General features: G+C 42.6%; 1 protein-coding gene across 3 annotated transcripts in view; it reads right to left on the bottom strand.

Moving 5' to 3' along the window:
* The window catches only part of Cxadr (CXADR cell adhesion molecule), a 47307-nt gene that overhangs the window by 3511 nt on the left and 20375 nt on the right, over positions 1–23421 (bottom strand). The window contains 6 exon segments of one of the 3 annotated variants that reach the window (NM_053570.2): positions 10268–10451; positions 11495–11633; positions 12151–12273; positions 13094–13249; positions 17322–17526; positions 21414–21580. In NM_053570.2, coding sequence (NP_446022.1) covers positions 10268–10451; positions 11495–11633; positions 12151–12273; positions 13094–13249; positions 17322–17526; positions 21414–21580 — 974 coding nt within the window. 3 annotated transcript variants of the gene reach the window in all.

Below are 23421 nucleotides of genomic sequence, written 5' to 3'. Positions count from 1 at the left end.
GTACATTAGCTGTCACTATTGTAGTGCTGAGTAAATGTATCAGCTTCACTAGTAATGGTTAGAAGATTAAAGATATTGGGCAAAATTATTTGCTTAACCAATTAGGCAGTCAGGATTAATAATCCCCATTAATGTGTAAACACTGTACAGTATATGCATGTATTGGAATATCATAGATCCCTACATAGTACCCTACAGACACACTTTTGAGATGTATCGGTTAAAAAAAATATAATTTAAAAGGTAATGTCCCTTGTTTAGAACATGTCAAAATAGAGATTTAAGGGAATACAGCCTTTTGGAAGTCAGTTATACTTTTGAAGTGTGTATGGTTTCATCTAGCAGCTGTACTTCAAGAAATTTATGTACAGAAATACTTAAATGGGGTTTAAATTTACCATGTAAATTTAAGCCTATGTAAATTTACCTATGTACTTAAATTTACCTATGTAAAAGTGTTTACTATATTTTGGGTGACAAAAAAAATAGCCATAGCAAAACTATGAAAAATGCTATGTGGCTATGGAATAAAGAATGGATAGATTTATAATGATGTAAACTATTATAGGTGGGAACGTGAAAATAGAGTATCTAAAATGAGGTGTGTGTTGTCTGGGTCAAGCAGTTTTTATGGTATATTCAGAAGAAGGAGGAAGGGGCTAATACAATCTTATTTTTCTACTCTGCATCTTTCTTTTGATTTTTCTGGTAAACATTAATACTCTATAACCTTTTTTTTTTAAACTGGGGTTTTTTTATTTTATTTTAAAGGGATATTATGATATGATACGACAACAACTAATAGGATAAATAAATAGAAGGAAAGAGCCTGAGAGAGAGAACAAGAGTCAGAGACCCACTCTCTCACACACTCAGAAATTCCATGAAAGCACTGAACTGGAAGCCATAACTCCATAACCTTTTCACTGGAGGAGTAAAACCATTTATAAAAAAAAACTTTTAAGGTCACTTTATTTATTTTTAGCTAATAGAAGATGAGAGACAGCCTGTGGACATACTTGTAGAAATACAGAATTGATACACAAAATGCTCTGTTGAAATCTTTGCAGTAGTGGGGGATTGTGACTCACGCTGTGCAAGAGGGGAAAGCCAGTAAAACATGACCAGTCTTCGGAAGAGAAAAGGCTCAGTGTTAGGACAGGCTGGAATAACGTACGGAATGAGAAAAGACTGGCATAGAGGGTTTGCTTGTTCTTGACACAGGTCTGTTGTAGACAGTCCTCATGCTCACCCTATTGCTGAGAAGGATGTTAAACTCCCAGTTCCCTTGTCTCTACCTCCAGGGCACTGGGATTATAGGCAGGAGCCACCAGGCTTGGCTTAGAACTTGCTCATTATGAAATGAGAAACGTAAGACACTGGTACCTGGCGAGTATTAAAGCTGTGCTCCCATGAGGTGCCTGAAAGGTGAGTATAGAAAATAGGACTGATGAATAGGACCTGCTAGTTAGCTGTCCAGGATGGCGTACACATGAACGGCTCAGCACATGGGTGCCTGAGGCTGGAGGATTTCAAGTTCAAGGCCAGCCTACACTATACAGCTAGGCTCTGTCTAAAACAAAACACAACACCTAATAATCAAGATTATCTATGGTAGTTCGTGTATGTGTATACACACAATGAATTTTACCTAACCTGTTGGGAATTAATACATTCCACGACAATCCTGTGTGTGTCCTAACCCTGTCTACTTTACAGCAGAGAAAACTGAGTATTTAAACTGCCTCAGGTGCTGTATGCAACTAGAGAACTTTGAAGTTGGGCATTGTAACTCTATGATGCATACTTTTAAGAGCTGGGTAACAGAAGTTTACACATTGTCTTGCACTGTTAATAATATGTGATTTTATTTTACTTTTTTTTTTTTTAAGGAAACAATGAGGTGTTATTTCTGGTAGATCTGTTAGGCTAGATTTTAATAAAAAATAGGTTCCATTTTAATGAGTAGTAAAACCCTTCTAAACGTTGTTGACCACAAGAGGGCATCAGATGATCTTTCTATTGTCAAACCCAAGGTTGGAGTCTAACAAGACTACAAGTTGCAGTTACCTGTCTCCACTCCTCTGTCCTATTATTCCCTGGAAATGTTCTTATAGCTGATAGTTCCGGGACTATGTGAGAGGGAAACTGTCCTATTTAACATTAAAAGAATACACTGCCAGTGGCCAAAATCCATCTAGGAATAGCTAAACTAGTTTGTCACTTAATCATATTTTCAAGGGCGAAATCATTCATTCATTTAGTTTATGCTGATTCCATAAAAACTGTTCCTTGTAGAAATTCCAGCAACTTGAAGAAACTAAATATAGGCTGAGAAATTCTGTTAGAAATGTATTTGGCAGTGGCTTACCGTGAACAAAATGAGAGCAGTTAGAAATTATCTACAACTAAGACCACTGGGAATCTGCTCCATTGTGCTTTCTGATTTACGAGTGTATGTGACTCTGACATGAGCCATGACATGCTGTTTTCCTTCCCTCTTCTGTACTGCCTGGCAGCACTGCATCCTAAATCCCAACTCAGACACCTGAACATACACACACTCACTTCCCTGCTTCCCGTTAGACTGCCAACAGGATGTGGTCCCTCACCGTCCTCTGCACAGAAGTGTGAGCACCACACCTCTCAGTCCCAGCCTTTATCTCCAATCCAGCTCTCGCTCATGCTCCAGATGAACAGGCATTTCAACCTTGCCAGTTCCACATTCAAGGAGGTTCCTTCCACTCATGTTCAGAACACAGTTCCATGGCTCTGTCTCCAGCATTTACAAGGCACCTCCCACTCCCCCAAACTGTCTGCCATGGTTATATGCACCGTGGTCTACCATCTTGCTGCAAACTTTCTGTCTCCAGTAATGATTGTTTTGTTCCAGGTGTGTAACTCAGTCGCCAATTGTTATTTTGCCCATAATAAAAACAAACCAAAAGCCCCCATGACCTTTCTGCCTACAACAGAACTGTTCTCAACACAAGTCAAATAGTAAGTGTTCCGTTTTCTACTCCGCCTCAGTCTTCCCCTAAGTCGCTTCAACCTAAAACCTAGTATTTCTTCCCTTGTGACCAATCCTGACAGTACTCACTTCAAAAAATAAATAGGATGCGCTTTAAAAACACATAAATTAGCAAGCTGGTATATAGAGGATATTCTGGAACAAGACAAGAAACTGATCATACTTTTTATTATCTACTTAGACTTCCTTTTGCTTGGGAGTGCAGCTTTTTGGAGAACTGGGAATAGGAACCCCGGTGAGGTTTGTCTTGTGCCTCACACTGTATCTATCACCTTCATTATTACTGTCTGAAATGCAATTTAAAAAAAACCTAAAAACTAAAGCTATTCAGACCCAGTTATTAGCTTAAAAATACACACTGTTTAGTTCTGCTTCCCTGAAAATCACTGCATCTTCTCAGCAAGATTCAAAGACACACGGATTGGCAGCTCATCTACTTGCACTTGGCAAGCGCGGAAGTTTAAATCGTATTACCATCCCACTTTGGTTTTGAAAGGTAGCAAGATTCTGGAGAAAGGATGAGGCAAGTGGGGTATCACTTTTGTCCATGTTAAGTCACTATAAACTAAAGCTGGGCAGTGGAACGAAGTTTGAGACCAGCCTGATGGTGTAGAGTTGGTTTCAGTATAGCCAGAGCAGGAAGCCCTGTCTTGAAAAGCAAAATCATTGCATATAAGCAGGGACCCCCCTATGCACATATCCCATATAAACTCCGACTGGTTAGGGCCTTCCTCTCTAGTTTGCACCCACTGCCGTCAAGATATTAACCTGTCCCCACCGCCCTAAATCCTTATGTGGAAAGGTGATTCTTACTGCATGAGTTGGGAGCTGCTATGAATACAGATGCTACAGTTACGTCAGATGGGGTCTCCGTTGGGTGTAAATGCAGTTATGACTGATGTCCACGAACAGAGGAAATACGGACAGAGATAGGTATTTATAGAGGAAAAACAGTGTGTAGGAAACGGAGAAAAAGACCCATGGAAAGGCCAGAAGCAGATGCTTGAAATAGTCCATGTCACAGCTCCTAGAGGGAGGAGTCCCTGCCATTGCCTTGACTGTGGCCCTCTGACGTCCAGAACGTGGAGACATCAATTCTCTGTCACTTAAGCCTCACTATTTGTGGTAGTCTGTTATGAAAGGAAGCCCTAGCAAACAAATACAACTTGTAAATAACTGGTTTCAGAAGACCAATCATTTAAAGAAGTCGACTGACACGGTACTATAAGGTTTTTGTGAAAACTACAAAGTCTAAAGAAAGTGATGTTTTAGGTATCTTAGCAGGTCTCCCTAGATTTTTACACTAAAAAGTATGAGGACATCAAAACGAGGCAACGTGCCACCTAGAGTAGCATTTATTTCTCAGCCTTTCATTAGCGTGTTAAATCAGCACAACCAAGGCCAGCTTCCTTGCTGTCTCTTCTGTACAATACTTAACGACATTGAAAAGCCACTGTGTTAACTTGGCCTCCACTTCAGAAACAGCAGCAGAAACCCTTAAAGCCCGAGCTTGAGCGAGGCTGGCCTGTGGTCTGCCGCCATGGCGTCATTTCGAAGTTACGTCCAGTTAGGACACACGAGAGCACTTAGATCTAGTAACAGTTGCTTTACCTTCGGTGTTGTAGTGTTTACTCAGCCAGGGCTGTCATCTGGTCTTTAGAGTTATTATGGTTTAAATAATGGTCTATGTTAAGGTCATTCAATTATGCACATGCTTTCCCCTGACATTTTATTGTAATGTGAACTTTAAGATTCAGACTTGAAGTTCCGTGTGTCCTTATGAGCATCTCAAGTAAAGGATGCCTACAAACAACTGTCATGAGGGCAATGCTCTAAAACCTCCCCACATTTCGAGACATAGGGAATGGCCACCAGTTCACGCTCATAAAATTATGGTTAAGTGAAGCAACCAGTAATCATCAGCGTTCACCTTGACTTCCTTCATGTCCTGTGTTCTTCACCTTAGCCCGACAGGAAATCCCCTATTTTCTGTCAGCCATTGGTTCTCAAGTGGACCTGATGAGTCTTCTACCCTAGGCAGTGCGGGGACAGTAAGCAATGTTTAAAGACACTTTTCATTTTAACTGGGGTAGAGGCAAGGGTCCTCCTGACATCCAGTGAGTAGAAGCCAGACATGCCACTCCCACTCCACAGTGCGCAGGACAGTTGCCCATAGTAACTGTCCAGCCCAAAATGCTGACACTGTCGAGGCTGAGACAACTTAGTGAGTAACCACAGCATTCTTCAACATGTACTCTTACGAAACTTCACTGCCCAATTTTCTTGAAATCGACATTTCAAGCCCATGAAAATAGCTTTACACCATGAGATGACTTGCTGTGATCGGAGTGGACATGCTCTCCTGAAATTCTCATCTTGAACGCTCAGTGGCTAATGTGATAGACGGGGCAGCACTTGGGAAAATGGCTGTTATGGGGGATCTACCCTCTTGACTGGAATCAATGAAAGGCATGAATGATCTTGTCTCCCCCATTCCACTTTAGGAAGATGCCACAGAACAAGCTCTGTCAGACTCTTCTGGTGCTGTGGGCTTGGGTTTCCCAGCTTCTAGAACTGTAAGCAGTTTGTTTATAAATGATCCAGAAGAGGAGATTCTGTTTAAGCAGCAGGAAGGGACCTGAACATGTTTACGTGTTTAATATGTATTTATAAACACTCACTTTAAATTCACCTGAGAAGTGTGAGTTGATTTCTAAAATTACGGAACTCCAGAAGCTTCAAACTCCACATCGTACACTGGCATATACATGGCGTGCAAACAATATATATATGTGCTTAACTAACGCATGATGATTCTCTCTTTACTCTTCTTGTTCAGGATGAGAGAGGCTCGATACAGGAAAGCAGGGAGGAAAGAATACTGAAGCTTTGGCAGGCGTCTGTCAAAGCAAAATAAAGCCACACCACAAGGCAGGGGACGACTTTCTTCGTTTTATTTCAAAAGTACACGGTCACAAAGCTAAGAGCAAGTTTCTGTTTTTAAACAAAGTTGTTCTTACAAACTTTAAAATCTGCATCGTTGGGTATGTAAGCCAGATATCTGAAATACAAGATCTGAAACTGACACTATCAATACTTTGCAAATGTGGGTGTCAAATTAGTATTCTTAATACAACTGTGTTTATTGCCAAAATTCACAATTAGGAACAAGAAAGGTCAATTGGTGAATTGTGGTCCTCTTAGCACCTGTGTCATTAGACAAATTAGCAGAACTCCCAAAGCTCAACTTCGGCAGACTTGTTAGTGTCTGAATAAATGCCAAGCTCAACGGATGGCCTCTATCTCTAAATTACAAACTGGGACATATTTTTTAAGCTTGAACTTAGAGCTTAGGGTCAAGTTCTGGAAGGTAAACAAATGGCTGGCCTTCCTAAAGGAGAAAAAAACCACAATTCACAAATGTATTTATTCCCTCTTTCTGTAATATTTTCAAAAGGAACCTTGCTCAAATACAGATTATTTTAGTGTCAAAAGTAGGCAAACGAGAAATTTGACTGCAGAACATTTTGCCTTTATTGCTGGAATATCCAGAGGCATTTGAAATATTAAAACTTGCCCTGAACATTTATACTATGAAACACAAGAATGTTATAAACATATATGTACATATATAATAATGTTGCAAACCACTTAAAATTGTGCCAGCCTTTTCCTACACACTATTCTGTAAGTGACACATTTAAAGCATTCACCACATAAAGTAGGAACATTTTCTGTTCACACTGAAATAAGGCAGCTGAGAGCACTCTAAACACTGTTGAAAATATTTTAGAAAAAAACAGAACCCTACGAACATTCACATAGCTTCAAATTTACATGCTGTACACAGAGACAGTAGTTATTTAATAAGTCACACAGGAAAGAACAGCCAACTCCATGCACTGAGCTCTTGTTAGTCAAAAAGTTCACTTGCCTCTCCACATAGTCGAATCCCCAGGGCACAGGCTCAAGTTCATTTCTTAAAAGAACTTAGAGTCAAACCTCAGTCAAATTACTGTACTACTGAGGTCAATGTCCAGGTCTTGGAGCTCTCAGTGCAGCCTTGTTTTGAACTGGCTACTGGCCTCAAATCCATGATCTTCCTGTGCCTGTGAGTTCTGGGATCATACATGTGCACAGTCACATGTAACAGAAACTAGGCATCTCCATAATCTATATGGATTCTCCTAGTAAACACACTCGGTCTGTGTTTCCATACTAACAAATCCTTGGTCGGTAACTCGAAGTTAAGGAAGTGTTTGTCTATTTAACTGGGAATGATGGAACTCAACAGCAGACTGAGCAGCAGGGGAGGCTTTCGAACAGGAAAATGCTACTGACGTTATCAATAATAATAAAACTCATAGCTGTTCTGTATTCAGAACACAGACTATGGAATCTGTGGTGGCACTTCTCTCCAGATTACCCCGGGGAACATTAACATGTGTGTTAAGTCTCACGTAGAGAGTGGGATCCAAACCTCTGCTGTGAGGACAGAGCTGGCCCTGAACTGGATCTCTAGATAAGATTACACCAACCAAGTCCATGAGCTGTTGACTAGTTGACTTCTAGAGCAAATACTTGCTCCCTGGTTCAACTACAATCAGTGAGAATTGTTGGGGAAATTACTAGTACTTGTCTGACCTTTGGGTAAACTGAGACTTCAATGAGAAGAGCTGCAGACCAAAGCCTAAAATTTAACTATGTCGCTAATTGTATACCCTCCAGGCCTGTTGGTTTTCACAGTGTTTTGTTTTGTTTTGTTTGTTTTTAAACAAGTTTCTCTTTCAGATTATAGTTGCTACAAATCTGGACTAAAGATAGTTGGATACTCTGGGTTTTGTTTGCCTTTCAATAAATACAAAGTCTATGGAAAGGAAAAGATTCCACACATCTGCCTTTGTAGTAATTTCTACCTAGCATCTTCTTCATTACCTAAAAACCATTAAGCTCTACATTCCAATTTATTCTTGTAATATCTTATAAAAATGCCAAACATCTAAGAGTCAAACGTGGCTATGGTTATAAACGAGAAACACGGGCAAAGTGTACTGAGGGTGTGAATGTCTTTTCAATCCTAATAAACAATGATATCGCTTAAGTGACATCAAAAAGAGCAGAGGAGAAAAGGCAAGACTGAGACTTGGGGGAGAAGGGAGCCACAGTGATGTGCTTTTGAAAACAGTACCCTCACCTCTAAGCACCTTTCAGGTAGGTGATAGCTAGCTCATAGGCACCATAAAGTCACTGTAGAAATTAAATTACCTAAAAAGGCACAGATGAGAACAACACAAATATAAAAAGTAGTTTTATGTGAGGTTTAAACCTACTTTTAAAAAATGCCTCCGAATATGTAAAACTGTACACTAATCCATTACATGGACATTCGGTTTAAACTCACCATTAAAAAGGATACACAACATTCTGCCTAACCGTAAATGCATGCCAACGTTAATTTATAATGTAGCATTTACAAGCACAGCACCTGAAGAGATTAACAGAGACCAGTTCCCTAGGGGAAAGGCTTTGTAGTTAGTTAATGAAATCTTTTATAACAGACCTTATCTACTATAAAGAAAATGCTGGCTCATTACACTCTACACACACTCCCTCACAATCTTAAGGGATATACAATAAATTCACTTTTTTTTCCTACGAAAACTATATTTAATACATTTGGCAGATAGGAGTATTCCCTTTACTCCTTTTTAAATTTCTTTTAAGAGTAAGTCACTTTCACAAAACTAAGACTCAAACTTGATTTCTGACCACTAGAGGGAGGCAGGTTTGGCCGCAGGTCACCAAGCACACTGCCCAAGTCCGGAATTCAGGACTAGTGGAAGACACTTAACTTGCCTCAAATATATTTGTTCATTGACTCTGAGAAAAATAGCCTCCAGGAACCGCACTCCAAATCAAAAGTCTAGATTATATGTTTCTATAACTTAAACTATGCAGTACGGTCTACGACAAAACAAAAACACAAATTTAAAAATAATTTAAGAATTCTCATCCATTACTGTCAGATAAGAGAATTAACAGTTTTCCTTCCTTCCCTACCTCCTTCCTTCCTTGTTTCCTTCCTTCCTTCCCAATTGCAAAAACATCACCTAAAATAGAAGGCCAGTGTTTAGCTGCAGACTGACAAACCTGGCACTCCCACTCTGCCTGGTCAGTTCTGCTGAGGTCCACAGGCCCCGAGGCGCAGACCTCCGCGTCGCTCCTCCTCCTCCTCCTCCTCCCCCGACCCGTGGAGCATCGAGTGTTTCACCTCTGTGTGTAGCAGAGGCAAATGCTACCGAAGCTGAAAGGTGCTTCTTTTTGTAGTGCACAAAAGGTTACTACTTTCTGTGGCTGCTGTAGTCTCTAGGTTAAATACTTAAGGAACTGATACAGACTAGTCAGCCCAGCATTCAAGAAGCTGAAGCAGGAGGATCATGATTTGAGGCCAGCCTAGGCAACGAACACACTGAGGCCCAATCTCAAAACAACAAAAGAAAAAAAGAAAGAAAAGAAATCGTGTCATCAGTGATCGTGAAAGACTTAGAAATAAAACTAGGCATTTTTAAAACAGTCAGGTCTCCTACTCTTACAAATAATGGAATACACTTCAGACTATAAAAACAAATTCTTACATTAAGTAGGTTTTTCCATGGATTTCTTTTTGAGAGACATAAATAAATGAGACAGATACCCTAAAAATAATGGTAGGAACTACAAAGTATTGTTTTCAGATGGTTCAAGAATCAACTTGGTACGTCTGTAAATTCACAAATTTCTTGACCCATGACATCATACTCAAAGTGCTATATCTTTCTCAGGATATAAGGGCATTATTGTTTAGGTGCCCTTAGAAATCAACTTGGTAAAATTTCCAGTTGGTCAATGTCATTACTCTTCAGCCTTTATTATTTACTATAACCAAAAATTCTTACGGAGCATGTTCCTTATAAATTTCTTCACGTGTGTGTGTGTGTGTGTGTGTGTGTTTATGTATATATGTGTGTGTATATATGTGTATGTATGTATACATACTTATACATATATACACACACATACATATACATGGGCTACTGTTAACAAAATTTAGAATAAGTACTGATATGTCAAGAGAAGAATCGAACCATGGAAAGCGGAGAAGAGAGGTGCAGAATTCTATACTATAGACCCATCCTTGCTCTGTGCTGGGATCATCACAGGAACCGCTCCCATTCGACTTAGATTAGGGGCAGCTACCTTAGCGGGTGCCAGAGTCGGACTCTGAGGAGCACGTTCAAAGTCTTCACTGGGGACTTGGTTATACTGGGTCTTGGAATACCCTTCCATGTTGGAAGGGGACATGGACCCCAGGGAGGAATGGTTGCTGCCGATGTAGCTCCTGGCGGTGGATGTCCGACTCTTCGGAGGAGGCACATCTTCCCTGGAAAACAAAGCGCCCAGTACATGCTAAAAATGAACGCTCACCTCTAAAACCTTACAGTTATGTAAGCTACAAAGCATGGGTAAGGACAATGCAAACAGTGAGCGGAGTGAGACTTCACCTCGTTAACTGTGTGCCTGTCTCAATTCATTACCGTGGTCAGACCATAAGGAGCAGTAATTGAGCTGTGGCTTTTGTACAAATGCATGTTTTGTAATGTATGATGAGGAAGACATTTCAGTTTCATCTCCTAGCATTGATGATTATGTTAAGCCATATCATTAATACTTAAAGCATTGACACATAAACATACCCCCAAAGGAAAGAAAGAATTCCTTTTTGCTGTAAAAGCCCTCTTAAGATGTCAGCCAAAAACTACATATTTTGTTTTCAAAACCTGAAAATTGGTGCCTGAGAATTTTCATCAAGCATGGACACAGAATATAAATAAACCTGAATAACTTTGGGTGCATCTTAAACAACAAGCGTTCAGGTCTCCAATCTCCTGACCTAACTAACAACAATTTCCAAGTTGTTAAGCTGTGTAAGTCATGTGTTCTTATTTTTTAAAGTATAACCCTAGTTAAAATCTTCCCATTTAGAATATTTAAGAAAATAAAGCTATGTCTGGTAGTGACACCCGAGACCCCACCACTTAGCAGAACTCTATGATTATGACTTCAAGGGCAGTTTGGGCAACACGGTGAGACTGTCCCAAGAAGAAAAACTAAAACTCCATTACCAGTTCCACAAACTACCCATGCCACTTAGTGACCACGAGGTCTTTTCACAGGAAACAGCAGGTCTTCCTGAGACACACACTTGGCTGTGATTCTAAAAACAGGACAAGAAACTGTGAAGGTTTCACAGTGCTGCTGGAAGTGGTCAGACATCTGAACACACATGCTTGGCGGGGATTTGAAGGGAGGAATCAAAGCGTTCGCGCACTTTTCACAATACCTTAGTTCACCAGAGTGCCTCGGAACGGAGGTTCTGGGGATGGAACTGTTACACACCTGTCCAGTCTAGTTTCACTTGATTACCTGATGTCGTGATGCACTTCCTTCTCGTACTTCTCTTCTCTGCGTTTTTTATGACAGCAGAAGAGGATGGCCCCGATGAGCACAAGGGCAAGCAGCGTCCCTATGACAGCTCCCGCGATCGTTCCAGCTCTGTTGGAGGCTAGCGTGAGATTGCAACAGAATTAGAAGGAGTAAGAAAACCCACCACATGGGGGCTTAGTACTGAAAGAGTGTGTGTGTGTGTGTGTGTGTGTGTGTAGAAAGAGACCGACAGAATCATTGCATATATTAATTTTTAAAAGAGATCATCAAAGCTTTTGTCTAGCAAGGAAAATGTATAAAAGTTATTTTCTTTTGAATGACACATATCACCAAAATTTAAAAACTGATGGAATCTGAGTGCAACCTGTCTAGATTAGCACACAGAAATGTCATAAGCTTCATAACTTTAATGGCTAAATAGTGGACCAAAGCTGATTTGACAACTTTCATCTCCTAAGTGATGGTTTTATTGATAAAACCATCATATCTTCTCTTCTGCATGAACGAGGAAAATGAGCAAACGCCTAGAGTGTCCAATGAGGGAGAGCATCCTTGCCATCAGAGACCCTCACTGGGTATGCTGAACAAGGCCATGAGAGCTAACAGAGGTGAAGCATGTGAGAGAATGTACTTACGAGGGACAACATCTAGTCGTAGCATACACTGATCAGAGCCCACTCTGTTTTGGACTGTGCAACTGTAGGTCCCAGAATACTCAGAACTGGCATTTTTCACAGATATAACCGGTGAAGTCATTTCTATGAAAGAAAAGCAGGGGGAGAGTAGATTTGCTTTTACAGGATGGATTGCTGTCAGTTTTTAATAACACTAATTTGTGTGAAGTTTACTTCACATAAGTTTGGCAATGTAGTTAAAAGACAGATAATTCTGGGTGCAGAAAAACTGCCAGGAGCAGATGATGCACATCTCCAGAATTCATACAACCATCTTGCAGGTCCTATAAGCAAGCTTACAGTTACTATATCCCCTCGGGCACAGCCTCAGCTAAAGCAAGGTGGTTGGTCTGCTGCACAGCAGCTACAATGATCACATGAATGGTTACATTTAGCCAAGTTGTAACTTTTTAGCTCATGTCCCATTACGTAGGTTTGGTTTAAACTTACATGGGTAAGTTACTGGAACAACAGTAAGAACCCAGGCAGAACCACCATGATTACACTCTGGTACTTTCCCCACTGACTTGTGACCGTGCCTAGTTCTCAACATTACGAAAGATTTACCACAGTCACCAATTACAAAATGCGTAAGGTGAAATCTTTATAGAAATATTTCTTCTTTGAGGAGACTTGGTTATAATTATAAGATACTGAATAATTTTTGGGGCTGGGGATTTAGCTCAGTGGTAGAGCACTTACCTAGGAAGTGCAAGGCCCTGGGTTCGGTCCCCAGCTCCAAAAAAAAGAACCAAAAAAAAAAAAAAAAAAAAAAAAAGATACTGAATAATTTTCATGGTAATCTGGATTATTCTATATAGAACAGGGAATTTAAACACCACTAGGTTTAAATGTAAGTCAGCAACACAGGGGCACCATTTTGGTACCTAAACGAGAGCAGTACCTGCTAGCCATGGAGTAGGCATTTTCTGGGAATCTGACAATTTCTGCCATTCATACTGCAGTGGGAGGGAACCTTCTTTGGGTTCACACTTTAGCTTGAAGTCATTTCCAATCTCTCCCGAGCCATCCACGAAGCACCTTGTACCTGAAGGCTTAACTGAGAGGAAAGGAAAGAAATTACAGCTCTGCCCAAGAGAATGGATTTGTCTCTCTAATGGACTACGTAAGCCCCTTAAGCACAGAGGATGACGCATAGCCACTCACCCTTTATCAGCCAGCATGGGGCTCAGAATGGACAAGGGAAAGGAGAATGGTATATTGTCAAACCAGCTTACACAGCCTCGTCAAACACAAACAGGACATGAGCTCAGGCAAGCAGCCACTGCATAAAGTTCGGTGCATCTCAGATGCAGCTCAGCTTGGCCATTCCATAGGCACATGTCAAAAAAGCGGGGATGATGCGGCTGGTGATGATGCTCCCAGAAAGCTCCCCTCCGTTCCTTACCCAGTCTCTGTCCTTGAAATGCAGCCAAGTCATGTCTCTCTAGGTGTCGTTACTGGACAATCAGGACACTTATCAATTACTGATCCCCGGGACGATCCGCTCAGTGCAGCACAGACCACTTAACACTATGCACTTACATGAATTCAATCCGTTCAGACAGCAGAGTCATAAAAGGTAAATGGGAGGTTATCTTCCAGACCTCTGAGCGATGATTTAGAGAAACAACTAACCTCATTACCTGCAACTCACCCCAACTCTGGCCTACTACCGTGGCAGGCTGTTCTGCACCTCATGAGGCATGCCGTTTACGGGATAAAATTAAGATGTCAGTCAAGTGGGTTTAACAAATGTGTTTATATTGTCGTTGTTCAGTACTTTAGTAGGTAATTGGTTTCAGGCCCTATGGGTACATAAATATGAGGCTTCTCAATGCCTTACATAAAGTGACATAGTATTTCACTTGACCGACCATTCCTGGTTAGGCTTGAAATTCCCTATCGATTGCTTGTAATATTTATTACAATGTAAATGATACATAGTTGTAATAATGATTATAACTGGGGGAAAATCATTAAGTCTGTATGTACATTATACAAAGATGTTTCCAAATGTTTTTTGATCTGTGGTCTGCTCAGTGTGAGGATGTGAAACCCAAGGATAGGAAGGGTTAACTGGATACCCAGTAAGCAGGAGTCATAACTTTTCTCAAGTTCTCTCCTGGTGGCCGCAGACGCCTCGCTTCAAACTGGCTCATCAGATTTCTATCACTGGTCCACGATCTTTTCTCTTTCTGGAATCATGACTTGAATAGTAAGGTTAGTTCCTTTCTCTTTGGTCTTTTATTCCTTGAGTTTTTGAGAATAAAGCACAATGTGTGTATCAGTAATCATGCGTGCTAAACGCTGCTCACTGTTCCGCTGCCATCAGCACGAGCCAAGTGTGCCTTCCCTTTCATCTACTGATGAGCCCGTGCTTGGTCTCCTTACCCAAGCTCTCCGGGACCCAGTGTGTGGTCTTTAAAGTCAGAAGGGAGAGCCAGGGAACTGTGATCACCACACACAAGAGGCAAACATCCATAAAGGATTTGGAGATACTCTCAAAAAAAGCAGACATCGGCCCCCAGGTAGCTACTTCTGAAGGGAGAGGAGGAGAGTGGGGACTGAACATGGAGTAAGGGTCTGTCAGGAGGAAGGACCCATGAGTAGTTAGTACCCTAGTGAAGGAGGGATGTGCAATGCTGGCCAAACACTAAGTCATTATTTTCACTTTCCTCTAAGACCTTGGGGAAAACAATGCTTCCTATGAACTCTGTGGCTGGCTTTACCATCTGTCTTCCCGGACTGATAAATGCCAATGTTATTGATTTTCCCCCAGTCTAAGTTCATTCTCACGCTTTCTGTCCTATGTGAGTTTTCCACCATTATGAATAAAAGTGAGAGCTGGAACACACACACACACACACACACACACACACACACACACACACTCACACACACACACTCACTAGATTTTAAGGGCCATTCCTGCCGAGACCGTGATTGTGCTTAGCCGCCTGGCCATCAGCGCTGTTCCGTCCACTCGTTCTGGGAACAGCAATGCAAATCCCATCGGCCCCACTGTACCTTTTCCCAAAGTTTGATAGACAGCTGTCAGTCACTTCACGAAGCATATGCATACCAGTGGGAAACACTCTCCATGGACCTGGACTCCGAAAGATGTCCAGGTAAGTAGGTGGTCCCCAGAGTCACAGAGCCACATCAGGGTCTGAATAAGAGTTCGGACCACTGTTTAAAGAAACAGTCGCCAGCTTACGCAGTTTACAAACATAAAGAGGTCAGTCCATGTTTCCGTGAGAGAAACATAGCTAGTGTTTCCTATGACACCATATTCCCTTCTATGGGTCCTTTTACATCATAAAGAATACTTTTAGCTAAAGCCAATTTAAGACGGAATGTTAATATGGATCCGATTTAAGATGGGGACCCCTTGCGTGCCAAGACGGGGACCCCTTGCGTGCCAAGTCAGTGAAGTGACCAACAGCCAAGCCAACCTCTGCAGTTACTTTTGGAATGCAAAGCAATTGCAGTCACTCCTTCTAGCCCGTCTGCTCACACAGGAGGCTCTAGAGGAGGCCCTGGCCAGCAACACTTGCTCTTCCTAAACCAAAACAAGTCTAGAGCCTGCCAAGAGGTAAAAATGTCTTGCTTCATTATTTCCAAGAGTGTCTTAAGTAATGCTCGCAACCCACATTTCCGACAAAAAGCGAGTCTCCCTGACACACACAAGACAGGCACATCAGTACCGCAATACAGAGAGCTGACAGCCGTGTTTACGTCACGAAGTTAGCGCACATTGTGTACAATCTATCACAAGGAAGTTTTGGACATAGAGTTATAGAAAGCTTTAGACACAGAGTCACAGCCTTTCAGAGCCTCCTAATTTGAGAAGATTAACTGCACACACTGTTTCAGATTCTAAAGATGGACGACCGAGTTTTGAGTGTGACAGCTTACTAAGATGTTGAAGCATCACCTTTATAAGTCTCCAAGGAAAGCTACCAGGCACCCCAGCAACGGTCTAATCCTCTCAGTGGAAGAACCAAAGCAGCGGTAACAAGGAGGTAAATAATCTGAGTTTGTATTCCAATCATTCTACCACAGCACATCTCCGCCAGCCGAAACATCCCAGTATGTGGGGCTGGAGAGGTGGCTCAGTGGACAGGCGTATGTGTTACAGCTCTTACAGACAACCCAAGTTCCATACCCAGCATGCACCTCTCACAGTCACTAACTGCCCGTAACTCCAACTGCATGGGGATCTGATGCCTCTGGCCTACACGGGCATTGGCACGTACGTACGCTGCACACACAGACATCCGCATACACATAATTTAAGTCTTAAAAATTACAAATAAATAAATACTCTGAGTAACTAATCATAGAAATCTCATCTATCCTTAAGAAAGAAAAGGGTTAAAGCACAAAAGCATCTTAAAGCTGAATGAGGTCTTAGGCTTAATGATAATTAAGTCTTTGTTTCACCATGATAGGCTGAAGTCAAAGGAATTGCAAAGGTTTAATTCTCAGAGAAATTTCTGAAGAGGAAAAAAATATCTCACACTAGTTAAGGAAACTCCTGGCTTGGTCAACTTCATTTTAGTTTTCTCTTGCTGTAACAAAATATCTGAAGGGGAAGCTCGATCACTATTTTAAAGGAAGGTTGTCTTTGTCCTATAGTTCTGTAGGTCCAAAAACATAGTAACAACTGGGTCTGCTTGTCTCCCAGTAAGCTCTTCAGGACCAACCAAACTGGCATTTGAAGAAGAAAGCCCTGAAGCAGTGAAGGAAGCTCATCGACTACCACACCGACTACCACACGGGACTGACCTAGCATCACTGAAGCACAGCATCCCTCAGAGTGGAAGCTCCCCCACCTAATTACCTAAACGCTCCACCTGCTTCCTAAGCCTCAGGGAGTTCTTTGTCCACAGCACACTCAAACCATAGCAGGGGGTCTGTCTACTTCCTAACCTTTACAAAGTAGGCAGTCCTCATCCTTTCTCCATCCGAAAAAAGAGAGACTAGCTGTTCTCTGCTGTCCAAGAATATCAGAAGTACTTCTGTGTGAAGCCAGCTTTGTGCTCCATGAGCACTACTCCTATAAGTGGTAGCCACTTTCCCTGTCACCAAGGATCCCCCATGGACAATGTGGAACGATAACTTACCAAGAACTGTCAGCAGAAATTTTCTATTTGCAACCCCAGGAGCTTTCTTCACTTTGCACTGGTAAGTGCCAATATCGGACAACTGCAGATTGGTCACATTTATCGATGCGTCACCAGACTTGACGTCGTTACTCGTAAAGTGTACTCGTCCTTTCAGATCCGGATAGTAGTTATCATAAATTTTGTCTCCAGAATACAAAATGATCTGAAAGCAAAATAAGAAAAGGAGATTAAAAAAAAAAAAAAACCCACCTCATTTCATATTGTTCTCATTTCGCAATAAGATCCTTTGTTCTTATCCTGAGACTCAAAGGCCAAAGAATGGTAACCAGACACAAACAACAGGGTCACAGCTGGGCCAGCTCCAGGTGACTCTCTTATCTGAGTAGTACGGGCGGAAAGTAACATACAAGAATATCTTTTTCTCCCCAGTGTTAATTTGAAATGCAAAAGCAGGGAAACCGTGTGTTAGGAAGACAGCGACTCTCCAAGCACACAAGGGAGGAGAAACTTAAGGGATACTGGGCTGAGGTGTAGCTCTTTGCCCCATTTCTAGTGGGAAACAAAAGAGGAACAGGGTCACAGGATGTGCCCTCTCCACAAACAGAAACAAAAAACCCAACACAACTACAATCGACACAAATTTCTTGACTCAGATGCCAATTATGTGCAGTATAACTGGAAAATGTCTCCCAAGGATCTTCTTTTCTGAAGGAACCTCTGGGTTTTTCTGTATTTGACTCCTCTAGCAAGTCCACCCCACCCTGAGTCCACACACCCTTTTTATGTATGGTAGGTGCCTGTCACCAGGTCCCATTCAAGGTCAGTTTGTTGAGTACACGTAGGAGGGTGCCCGCACTTGGCCTGAACACACTGCCCATTACCTAGCTTCCGTCTGGCCACACCCACTTTCAACATCAATCAACATTCACCAACTTCACAACATTCACAAACAAGATGCCAATGTCCTGTCTATCAAACTTGTCACTCGTGTTCAAATAACTGTACCTCAGAAGCTCATTTAGTCATACACAGCTCACCAGACACGAGTGTGCCCACAGTGAGCGGCCTTGTAAACCTTGGTGTTTTCCTAAGGACTGGTTAAGAAATGTACAAGTAGCACTTACCTGATGATTTTACTTGTCTTCACTGATCTCTCCTTGCAACGTGACTGTCCCCCTTTAACAGTTAGCCTAAAACAGTGCTGACTCTTGTCGCAGCTTCACATCAGTCAGACCTGTTTTCCCTTGGCACAGTATGTGACTAATGTTTCTATATTATTTCCAAGATGACAAGTATCTTGTGCATGCAGTATTTCATTAAATTCTCCTAAGAGGTGGCTATGACATATGTCCCTTCTCTGCCATGTGAGGAAATGTTTTTATGGGACATGGGAGACAAGGAAGGACAGTGTAAAGGAAAACAAAAGTCACAGCTGGGACAGCCCCAGGGGACTCTCTTATCTGAATAATATGGGGGAAATAACATACAAGAGTATCTTCCTCGCCCAATGTTAAAATAAAATGCAAAAAGAACATTAAAATAACACTGGATAAAAAAAGAGGTATGAGGGGGTTGGGGATTTAGCTCAGTGGTAGAGCGCTTGCCTAGCAAGCGCAAGGCCCTGGGTTCAGTCCCCAGCTCCGAAAAAAGAGAAAAGAAAAAGAAAAAAAAAAAGAGGTATGAGAACTGCAGAATTCTGGGTTCAAATTCCAACTACTAGCTGTGTGACACTGGGCTTGTTCCTTCACATCTCTGAGCCTGTTTCCTCACGTTCATAAGCATAACCATGCTCATCTTAGAGTCTGATTAAAGCTTAAGTACACACAGTCATGAGCTGCATAGAGAAGCTTCTGTCAAGCCAGGACTGTATATATACAATGGTGACGCCGTAAGACTACTCCACAGCGCTTGTGTTTGTGTGTACATTAAATACTGCCCAAATGATTGTAAAAGTCATCTGATGGTCTTCTCAGAAAATATCCTTCATGCAGAAGCAGGCATGACTGTGTAACTAAGGACCACCAACAGTGGTCAGGATGGGGTACATGGTACAGTGTCACACAGGATAAAAGTAGACGGTTCTCCGGCCCAGTTCTCCAACTTCAAGTCCTTAGCCGCCATCTAGTAGGTTAACTATCTCAACAGGAGTCCAGCTGATGCATGGTACAGCTCGACTTCCACGGAGCCATTCTCTTTTGCAGAGAGCTCCCCATACCTGCCATCTTCCTTTTCATTGGAGTTTGCTGTGTACTAAATCTGAGGCCAGGTTTTTAGTCCAGAAATGAACTCCAGACCAAGTGCCCAGTGTCATACTTGGGTCCCAATTCTTGTGCTTCATCCTTAGCTTGTGAGACTTGGAACCCTCTTTCCGTGAGCAGACGGGCTATGGGCTTGGGGCACACTAGGCTTCCTGGTCTCTACATACCCTCCCCATACGTCACCATCCTATATGTTACCTGCAGGCTTAGACTCCTGAGCAGGACAAGGAAAGGGAGTGCCAGCCATTATTAGAAATGAGTGTTCAGGGTGCAGACATCTTCAGAGCGAGAGGCAGGGGGTGGGGTAAGAGTGAGAATGGAGAAGCCCAGGGAACCTATCGGACAGATGAGAGTAAAGGGACTAAAGGAGGAAACTGTTCTTTGGGGTTTTGTTTGGGGTGTGTGTGTGGGGGGGGTGTGGTTTATGGTTTGGTTTTGTTTCCTTTGGGAACAGGTCTGATCACACAACCAGACCAATCGGAATGGAGGAAATCCATAGCCCTGGTCACTGACAGCTAAGGACACTGAGAGCTGCTTTACCTCCTCCACAAATGTCTGGGTTTATCAGAAACTACTCATGTCCGGGATGCACTTCATTCCGTCGTTTAAAAGGAAGACTTGCATTTTCAGTTTTAAAATAACCCCTTCCTTTTCTCTTCTCTGGACAATGAGTAAACTTAAGTCTTTCTCAGAGTCACGGTATGTGGTGCAGGCTGTCTTTACCCTCAGCGTTCTTCTGCCTTGCTTTCCCGATGAGGGAGTGGCAGGCGTACATCCCCGTGCTCAGGTCTTACAGCTAAACAGTGCATCTTCATACTCATAACCTCAGCTTACTTCCCTACCTCTGCTCCAATATCCCGTTAAGTGAAATCTATCAAATGAAGTCAATACATGATGCTCCATAGAAACTGAATGTGAAACTTGTCAGTAGATATGGTCTGGTGTTTCTGCTCTTGTCTCCCACTCTCTATCGGTTCTGTGTGTCTTACGAAAAGGTTCTGGGGAGAGGAACCTATCACCGAGAATGAGCTCTTCAGCTCCACAGGATGCAAGGAAAGACTCAGCTTCCAAAGCTGCTCTCTAACCACCACTGAATCATCAGTGTGCTATATGCATGTGCACGGACACGCAAATCAATAAGAGACAAGGCAAAACAGCAACAAAGATCTCATTTCCCTCTTAGGTAATTCATCAGGTATTTAAAGTCTGAGCTCAATTCTGGGTTTATTTATTTATTTATTTATTTATTTATTTATTTATTTATTTATTTTATATATGAGTACACTGTAGCTGTCTTCACACACACCAGAAGAGGGCATCAGATCCCATTACAGACGGTTGTGAGCCACCATGTGGTTGCTGGAATTTGAACTCGGGACTTCTGGAAGAGCAGCCAGTGCTGTTAACCACTGAGCCATCTCTCCAGCTCCAGGACATTTAACCTGATGAATTATGGAAACTAGGCTCTAACAACAATACTATATACCTTCCTTACAGTATATTATATCTTACACTTCTTTGACAAACGTGCTTTACTCAAGTCCCTAACAGCACGTACGCTGCTGTGCGCCTGCTCCAGCAATTCCCTGCTCTGCCCTCACGTGCACGCCCAGACTTTCAGAGGCTTCCCTTGGTCCTCCAAGCCCCTTAATGCATTACATATGCAGTGTCTTCTGGGTGTGTCAACACAGTATAACAGTGTTCCTCACTTACACCACACCTGAGCATCGGGCTGACTGCTTTCTCCTAGGCCCCTGCACCCAGTCTATGTGAGGGCACACCCGAGAACCTCACTGGCCTGTATGGAGTGACCAGCATTGATCAAACTCACCACTTGATCCACTTTCTGGTTATCGGACGGGGATATCAGCCATTCAATGTCCAGTGGTCCCTGGTCTTCGGGTTCAAGAGTAAACTTGCAGGGTAGATAGGCAGTTTCCCCTTTAGCTTTTTCGATCCTCTGTTCAGGTGTAGTGATACTCAAACTGCTGGTGAAATCTGCAAAAAGAACCATATACATGGGACTCAGCCTCTGTTACTGCCCTGGCACATGGCCCTGGGGCTACTCATGGGAGCACAGTGATATGGGGTTTGGGTTCCAAGCAATAGAAGTCAATGTCTGTAGTGCTTTTGTAATGAGCCCACTGATGCTACAATATCCAAGCAATTCCCTTTAAAAGCACTGTGGACTTCCCACATGCAAAAAACACTCTGTACGTTCATGGGCTGCAGCCTGGAACTCATAGTCTGTTCCCACTGACCAAGTACTAGGATCGTAAAGGCGCACTACAAGCCTGACTATGAAACTAGTTTGACGATGCAGCTTAGTTGCCTAGTTCATTCCTAGCCCTCCACTGAAATCGCAGGCCAGTGAAGAGCTGGCCTTTGCTGTGTTAGGTTTTTGGTTTTTTGGTTTTGTCCCTGAGCATGTGGCAAACATCTTTAGGTACAGCAGCAGAGAGGCAGAGGCAGGAGAATCAAAAGTTAGAGGCTAGCTTAGGATACACGGCAAGACTCTCAGAAACAGGAGGGGGAAGGTTTGCCAACTGTAGTAGCACATTCCTGAATCCCAGCACTAAGGAACCAGACAGGAGGACTGAGAGTTTGAGCACCCACCCCAGCTCCATAGCAAGACCCTTTCTCAAAACAGGCGGAGGAAGCCAACACCGAGTTAGGGCACTTGCCTAGCGTTTGAAGGGCTCTGTGGGATTGTTCCATGGGCACCATTTAAAAAAAAAAAAAAGCCAATGTTGGTTTTCGAATCAAGATTTAAAGTGAATTATCTAATCATTAGCTTGATTCACAACAGTAATTCATCAGATCCGTCTTTAAAACTATTTACAACATCAAAGTTTCTTCAGCTCTAGTTTGTCTGCTTTTAGTTTTCTTTTGTTATTCTGAGTGGGGTCTGACTCCTTAAGCCAGCCTGGTCTGGAACTCACTTTGAACTCAGCAGTCCTCTCACCTCAGGGTGCTAAGTTGCGGACCCTTCACAGGCATGAGCAACCAGCTCCAATAGAGCTCCGGTGTATAACTCAATCTTCTCCTTGTCCAGGGCGTGAGGCGTCACCATTTTGGGCCCAGAGCAGCAGCTTTACTGCTTGAACCCCCCTGCCCTTCCAGATGTGGATGCTCAGTGTCGGACAATTACACAACAAAGTCTGAACTCTGGGATTATGAACGGTACCCAGGGTCTGCCTCTCCTCATCCCCACACTCTGTCCACCCCACCCCCACTTCATCCTGTGCTCATCCTTAACACACTGACCAAAACTAGGAGTCAGTCAATCCCAAGTCCTCACTCTCCACAGTGACTATTTGATGATGTTCCTCAATAATGTGTATTATAATTTCTATTAGGTGAAAATTAATCTTAATACATTACCTACCAGAAATAGTAGAGTATTGGAGAAGTTGAAGAATAGAACTAAAGAGAAGCCACCATCCTAAGGTTGTAACAGTATCTAGGGACATTCCTCAAATGGAATAAGAACTACGTACAAATCCTCTGCATTCTTAAGTCAGATCACTGAAATGTAACCAGTATCCACTGGGCAAGATCCAGGTGAGGGCCCCTGATGCCCTGCTAAACCCATTCTCAACTTCTTCGGAACCACCGTGCAAACAAATCCCATGGGAAATAAGTGGGGTGTCTGACCAGGAGTTAGGACTGTCCAGATCAGCTTCTGCAGGACCTTGGGTGAGGCCAGAACGTCCTTTCTCAGCCTAGCCTATCCCAACATCCACGGATTTCTGGGTCTCTAGAGTTGGGGTTGGCTTTTCACACAGCGAAGGCTGACGATCCGCCATCTAAACCTATTGGCTCAGACCAAGCAACTG

This window comes from Rattus norvegicus, chromosome 11 (assembly GCF_021556685.1).
Source record: "Rattus norvegicus strain SHRSP/BbbUtx chromosome 11, alternate assembly SHRSP_T2T, whole genome shotgun sequence".
Taxonomy (NCBI): domain Eukaryota; kingdom Metazoa; phylum Chordata; class Mammalia; order Rodentia; family Muridae; genus Rattus; species Rattus norvegicus.
The sequence above is the reverse complement of the archived record's forward strand: the minus strand, read 5'-3'. Positions and strand labels throughout refer to the sequence as shown.